This window comes from Besnoitia besnoiti, chromosome XII (assembly GCF_002563875.1).
Source record: "Besnoitia besnoiti strain Bb-Ger1 chromosome XII, whole genome shotgun sequence".
NCBI lineage: Eukaryota > Apicomplexa > Conoidasida > Eucoccidiorida > Sarcocystidae > Besnoitia > Besnoitia besnoiti.
This window is the reverse complement of record NC_042367.1, coordinates 1,190,610-1,198,242: the sequence shown is the minus strand read 5'-3', so window position 1 is coordinate 1,198,242 and position 7,633 is coordinate 1,190,610. Positions and strand designations below refer to the sequence as shown.

The 7,633-nt window shown below is 53.2% G+C and overlaps 1 protein-coding gene across 1 annotated transcript; it reads right to left on the bottom strand.

Annotated features, from left to right (window-relative positions):
• Nucleotides 1–4,556: 4,556 nt before the first annotated feature.
• Nucleotides 4,557–7,277, bottom strand: BESB_023650 (uncharacterized protein; the record flags this gene model as incomplete). Its single annotated transcript, XM_029361067.1, has 1 exon — nucleotides 4,557–7,277. The coding sequence occupies one exon, from the start codon at nucleotides 7,275–7,277 to the stop codon at nucleotides 4,557–4,559; it is 2,721 nt and encodes a 906-aa protein (XP_029215882.1).
• Between the last annotated feature and the right edge of the window lie 356 nt (nucleotides 7,278–7,633).

The following is a 7,633-nucleotide window of genomic DNA, read 5'->3' as shown; positions in this document are numbered from 1 at the left end:
TTGCTTACGTCGAATTCGCACCCCTGCACAGAGGCTTTTGAAGGTTATGCCTTCCGTTCACATCTGGATCTAGAACAGCCTCATGCTCGACTTTTTTCCCGAGGGGGCAGTGTCCGAGTTAACGAAAAACGGTGGAGTACTGCCACAGTGGTGAGAGTCACGGTGAATGTGTCATCGTAGTGCCGGCGACAAATCACTCTTGTGGCCACCTACCGCTAGACAACCCTCTGCTCCTGCCTCTCATTCTGTACAATGTTTATTATAGCTCCGTAGCGGCTTGTGCTCATGGGTCCTCAGTCCAAAGGGGAACCAGGGGACGGGGTCGTTTTTTATCTGCCTAGTGACACGACGAAGGAGTGGGGTGTAACGAGAACTATGGCAGAGGACAAGATCAAAGGGTGATGGCGCCGCCACCATCTGCGTATGTCTGGTTAAGCGCGTCAAAAAGGTCAACTCGAATAAAACACTTGCTCTCTTTCGACCCTCGCTGGTGCGGTGCATGCGAAGTGACACCTGCGTGCCCTTTCTTCTACGTGAGACGATACCGTGAGTGCTATAAGGAGATGTTGCGAAGCCGGTCGTGAACCTGCCCATCTGCCGGCGTCTTCGTACACTGGCGGCAGTACACCACTGTTTTTTTCCAAGGCCCATTTAGACATACATCATGTCTTGGGTGACGCCAATGAGGGCTTCACCACCGGCTGCATCTCCGGGTAAGCCAGGAACTCACCTGGCTCCATCATGTATGCCTACGGCGGCTTCTACCTGTTCACCTTCGTCGTCTCCAGGATCCGGGATTTCTTCCGGATTCCCAGTGTCGCCCACTTCTCTTTCTCCAAGTGCGTATCACTCTGCAGATGCGATCACGGAGAAAAAACTCTGGGAATTTCGTCTTCTCTGCCGACTCATTGGGTTGCATAGTAGGCCCAACATCTGCAAGGACCAACGGATCAACATCTATCTCCCAAGCAACGATAGCGGAGGAACGGTGACCCGCCCCGGTATTCCACGTTCCCCCTTTACAAAACCAGTACGCCTCGACGCCCGGCCTGGGAGTCTCAACACCAATGTAGATGTCAAGGTTGTTGGAGGAGTCGACATTGGGGCCAACACCAAGTGCCTCCTTTTCTTAAATGATGGTGAGGACCACCTTTACATTTGTTTCAACTGGTTCGACCCCAAAAGTCTAGTTGACGTCCTCTCTCTCACATGCCGACTTGCTAGCACCTTCAAGTTGCAGCAGGAGGAGGCGACGAGTGACAAGGCCGAGAACGGAGGCAATGAAACTTCGTTGCATCAAGTACGCCTGCCATGGGCCAGATGAGGCCCTCAGTCGAATATCAAATGCAACTCCGGATACGGGTGTTATCTGCTGAGGTCGTGTGAATACGAAATACGAACCGTCGGAAGCGTGTTGACACCCACAGCAGCGCTGTCAATGAGCTTCGCCACGAGTTGGTTCGAGCCGTGCGTACGACACGGTTGATTGTAGTGGAGCCCTCAGCAAACGTCCAGACGAAATGCCCGAAAGTTCGTGTAAGCTGATGCCACATGCCATAGGTCACCGATGTGCCAACTGGTGGCTCTGCGATACGTGCGTGCAGATTCCCTTTCTCGAGACAGCCCGTAATTCCGCCCTTGCATTTTGGAATGACGGGTCTTTCCAGGGATTCTTGAGGGACGCCGGCGTATCGCTGCGGCCAGGAGCCGTCAGTGACAATCTGCCTGCCACTCCGTCTGTGGCGGCAACGGCGTCGCTTCGGCGGAACAGTTTCACCAGCAACTTGCAGCGAATCACCTGTGGTGGTTTTAGCATCGGGGGTCCAACAGCGTTTTATATGGCGGCTCTCCTGGCGACTCACATTCACCCTGAGTCAACGCTGGCAACCATAGGATCTCAGGTACGTTCACACTGCCCACCGTTTACAATGAGCATTCCGGTCATGATATTGCACTGTTGGAGCCTGTCTGCTGCCGTGTGCTTTCGTGGACCAACACTGCGTGTTCATTTAGGCATTTTACGGCCCTATAATTACACCGGCAAATGTCACACTCATCAGGTCTTGGGCGAGAAGTTAGCCCATCAATGCCTCAAGGAAAAGCGCTCTTTCACTGCCTCGCAAAAGATCTGATCACCAGTGTGAGACTATCAGTCTCTTAAGAAGCGAAGTTTGTGTCAGTTGCTCTTGTTAATAGTAGCCATACGTCATTACCCTTACTCTACCCTTTCTGGTCCTGACTTCTACGAGTGCGACTCTGCTGGGTTGGTTCTGCAGCGGGCGCATGTCCACCGCAACATAGCTGACCCTTTGTTTTACACAGCCTCAACGAGGGCAGTACCTTGACGAGCCACCATGGGGGGGCATCGCCTCCTCTGCTGTAATAATCTCGTTCGCTGTGCTTGTTTCTAAAGACACCACTGCATACGCGGTGCATATACACGCCCGAGAAGAGCGTTTCAGCCTCCAGCAGGGTGGATTCGGGGGTGTTGCGCAGACCGCGAACGCCCTGCGTGCCATTGTGACGCCTACACGGGGTCTACACTCTGTGTACCTTTGTCTTTGTTGCTCTAATGCCTCGTAGAATGTCCGGGCTGTGGCGTTCGGATCCCCCCGATTCTGCGGAAAAGAATTGGTCGAATGGTGTGAGCAGCACCTGGCGTCGAGCAGCTGTAGTGTTATCTTGTACAGTCCACTCGAGCAGTCTCGCGCCCTTGGCCACCAATGTGCCGAGCATTCTCAACAAGTGAAACTAACACCGCAGATGATATTAGATCCCGTCTGTGTGCAAGGATGTGGCAGCGATGGCTTCACCGCACAACCCCATCCATTTCTTCTTAAAGTCGGAGGCGGCCTTATCAAGATGACTGCCGAACACGAAAGTGAGGTCACCGCTGCTGCAGCGGAGGTGGAAATGAGCTCTTCCAGTGTCATGTGGAGCATGGCCACAAGAATGTCACCTTTTACTAAAGAGTACAACGAGAGATACTCTATGTTGCATAGCGTGCTCCAATATTACGAGGCTTTGGCGGATACTCGGATGTGAGGTGATACATGAGATACGTCGAACAAGTTGAACTACCAAGAAGTGATGATTTTGTGTATCCTGCCGTTTTAGTGAGTAGCCTAAGCTCTGAACCGTCAATTCCGCAACTTCTGGCGTGTGAACCAAGATCAGAAAAGAGCAGGCATGGAAAAATGCGACATTCTCCCACATCAGACGCGCGAGAGTAAGGACGTCGTCGGCGGAGCAGAGATGGTTTCTTGTGCTACAAGAAACCATCTCTGCTCGGCCGCGCATCCTCATGCATTGGCGTTCTTGGACGCCGCGGTCTTTGTCTCCATATGACAGCGGCATTAAAGGAATGGACAGAAGTCAAGCGCAGGAGGGGGGAACACTGTGCACACAAATGCACTGCGTCTCACTGTGGCATCCCTGCATATCTCATCTCGTCTCACACCACCAGAGTCGGGGAAGGGTTTTGCCCACTCTGCGACAGGCCCACATTTTATCATCTTTCGCTTTTCAGATCTGGCAATACCCGCCGGGTCCTGCTGGGCTCGTTGCCCTCCGAAACAAATGGCACCTAGATATTGGCCAACCCTGACCACGTCCCGCCCGCCCACTCGCGGGTTCTCCACTTCTGCTATCTGGCGGCGTTAAAATAATGACACACTGAAATCGTGAAACTAACAGAGTCCGGCGTGTTGCTCATGCAGTCATGGGGGGTGTGCTGCCGCCCTCACCAGGTTTGCTTTTTTGTGAGTTGGAGCGTACAACGCAGCGTTTGAGTTATGGATGCTGTAACGATCCACTGGCTAGACTACCTGTTTCAACACTGCACAGCGGTGCTGCAGCAGCAATAGCTGATTGACTTACGATTTGACAGGACAACGATGAGCAAAACGACCCACGAGTATGAGAAGCTTCCTCTCGCATGCTGTACACCATACGCCAACCGATCTTAGAAGTCGCTTGGTGACGGTAGAGCTCCACCGGAGTCGGTGTGGAAAAGAGAAACCATAACACTATTTATCAAAGAAGTTTGATTTTCCCGCAACGTAGGCGCGATTTGTGCCTGAAGTTTGCATCCTGCGTAGGTTGTATAGGCATGCAGATTTTCATTTCTGCCTTTCATTACCGAACGGACTATACGACCCCGTGCTGCCACTAGGCAGACCCAAAATGCCCTGCGTGCCCGTCCATCTGGCGGTTTGTCCCTGTCATCTCAAAAACTACAGCAGCGCTTCCGGACACACACAATAAAACGTAACTCGGAAGCCCACATGGATTTCAATCAATTGGCGCGTGGCAATATGTAGGTAGCGCTCAGTGCTTCTCTCCAAAATATTTGGATAACTGAGTATGCCACAACGGTGACCACTCATAGAGCCCACAGCCCGATAAGCAAAAAGTCGTCATATAATGTCTTTTCTAGAACATGACACACCCACAGTTGGATCGGCAGCGCAACCCGGTGTTGCTGCAAGTGCCATTCGGCCTGTCTCATACGCAGCTTCGTGATCCTATTCAGCGTGACTCCTCATTTACGAGCTTTAGGAGAATTGTCGCAACAGGGAGGTCAGTGTGACAGGAAGGCCAGGGGTGTTGTTTCCCTGCTGCAGGAAGCCATTCCATACAGCTGCTAAATTTGTGCTGTTGTTTTGCTGAAGACTGGGGACCATCAGCTGATGTGCTTGACCGAAGGCGCTGAGCTGACCCATCCGATGCCTGAGAAGCTTGGATAGATCGTCTGTCTCCGGATCGGGCGCATTGCTGTCAATAAGAACCTCATAATCAAGGTACCCGACGTCGACTGTGTCGTTTGTGTCGAACGTGCGCTTGCCAATGGAGTCCGAAAATGGCAACATCCGCCAGGCCTTCTGAACCCGGCTCGCCCCGGATCCGGCTCCTGGAAGATACTTTCTGATGTAGTCCTCTGCTAGGCTAATGGATTGTTCTAGGTGTTGCTGAAGTCGCGATGCGTCAGCTTGCTGGTCGCTTGTTGGTGCTATTGGCGTCCCCCGGACGCCGCCAGTGCCCACCAGAGTTGTGCTCAAGTCCAACAGAGGCTTCAGTTCGAGCGCCTGTGCTGCTGTCACCAAAGATAAAATGTCCCTCGTTGGCAAGAGGCTAAAAAAGCCGGCGAGTTGGGAGTTCATTTTCGGTTGGGGTTGAGGCATATAGTGTGGCTGTGTTTCCATGGGGTATGCAGCATCTTGCGATGCTGCTTGCGAGCTCTGTGGTTTCGGAGGGGGGGACCGCGTATGGTGGCGCATCACGGGTTTCGTTCTTGCCGAAGTGCGCCCCTCTCCTTGTCCTTCTGTAACTTTTCCTGTTGCCGATGCGATAGCGGACAGCTCAGCGGGCTTGACTGTCACTATTGGTGTTTGCTCGTTGCTCGTGGACCTCGAATCCGCCCCTTCCGTTGTGGGCTCTTCCTCAGCCAGGGCGCTAGCCGGTGGTGGACTATGGAGCTGCTGCAACAGATCAGCCGCTATTTTGCCGGTCGGTGTTTCGGCAGCCTCAACAGGGTCTTCTTGGTTTTGCGTATCAGCGGATGCACCTTCGAGACGTGGTGAATCAAGTACTAATCCAGGCTCACGTCTGATTTGAACGGAGACGGAGTCAGCGTCGAGATCATCATGCTGGCTTGCTTGGTCAGCAGCGCCCATATCTTTATCACGGGAAGCTGGTAGACGTGCAGTTGGAATAGCAGCTCCGAGATGTGCCGGTGGAACTTGTTCGTAAAGATCGTACCACCCACTGGCGCTGCCACCCTCTGGCTGTTTAACAACCATGGTACCTGATTGAGATATTGGTGTGCCGTGAGCGGCTGCACGTTCCACTTTGCGCTCGTCAATCGTTGCGTCTGCTGTTGCATCTGGTGTAGCAACATCGGACTGATTCCTTCTGTCTAAACTGGCGGCATCAGCAAAAACATGGGCTTCAGGTAAGTTGCTAGAGTCCTGCTCGTATCGTGTAGTACCTCGTTCTGTGCCGTTTGCATCTGTCGTGGCCGCAGACTCCGTTGGCCCCAGTGTCTGCCAAGACGCGATGACGGTGCTCTTGGGTCCAGAGGCTTGAACGTCGTCTGGCGGGCTGTAACCCATGCGGGAGCCCATCTCAGCCTCGTCCATTTCGATGAAATCGGACTGCACAGTTTCTGCGTGTTTCTGAAGGACGTCCGCTGCCACATCAGAGCTTCCTGCTTCGCCATCTGCAACGCTTTCGACGCCAGATATAACTTCCCACGTTTCGCTGTCTAACATCTCGGTGGAGACGACGTAGGAGCTTTCCGTCTCGGCGTGCGTTATGTCTTCTTGATGTGTGTTTTGAAGCGGAATGTCTGCTGATGGATGAGTCTGCGTATCTGCCTCGTGGATTTCACCATTTCGCACATTATCGTGCTGCATCCGCGTCCCCTGGGACGTGTCTGTGTCTGAGTTTTCACGACCATGCCGCTGGTCAACCATAGCCGGATCGCTATCGGCTTGTCCGTTTTGATCATTTGCGCCGTTGTCTTGTCCCGCCACATCATCATTCATCTGCTTTACTGAACGAGGTAGTGGGCCCGCTATGGATCCATGGCTAACATCGTTGTATTCGATGCCGCGGTCGGCGGCGGCTGAGGCCTCCCTTTCGGAGGCAGAGCCATTCTCAACATCTTTGTCAAATTGGCGCACACCCTGAGTCGATCCAGTGGACGCTGCAGCATTGTCGTCTTCAATAGAAGATGATTCTGCGGAAATATTTGCGGAAGCAGCGCCATCCACGGGGCTATGTCGCTCATCAGCTGCAAGGCCGCCCGCTTGCTCGTAGGATTCTGAAAGCTTCCCTTGCAACTCTTGATCATTTTTGTCAGTTTCACCGTGTCTCAACAAACTCTCCTGAACTGGTGCATCGTCACTAAGACGTGTGCCATCCGAAGACACAGCGTCAACGTCCACATGATCTGAGGCCTCTTCAGCAGCTTCCGCCCGTTTTGAATGCCCAGCATCCGCTCGACTGAGAAAGCCAAGTACCGGTGGTCGCCGCTGTAAGAAGCGGTGTGGTTCTGTTATATTGTCAACTTCATCTGATGTTTGCGATAGAAGAGCTTCCGCTGGGGCCATGTCTGCTTCATCATGGACACCAACTGTGGCTTGAACTGTCCAATAACTGAAAGGGCACAGTAAAATCACATCCAAGGCCACCGCCACCAACAACAGGCACCCGGCGGCGCGGATCTTGGAGATCCGCAGCAGGCGCGGGCCTGCCATCCAGGCCATCCCCATGAGCCTGAGGGAGGCGCTAGCGTCTTGTGACCTTATCAGAAAATATCTGCGGCAAGCGAGACAAAATGCGCATGAATGCAAATTGATCTTGGGACTGTTTCCAAGAGTGGATAGAAAAAGAAGACACGCCACGCAAAAGTCGTTGGCTTCTCACGTTTAAACTGCCAGAGGCACCTGTGGAAAGGGTACTCGCAGCACCGCAGGAGGCAACGAAGCACTGAAATGATACCAGGTACCCAAAGAAGTGGGGAACCCCTCTTGTGCCGCGGTACACGAAGCTACGCATCAAGGGTAGCGCAACTCCCGCACATCGCTTGACTTCGCCTATTTCTGTTGAAACTCTGGCACCGGTGTGA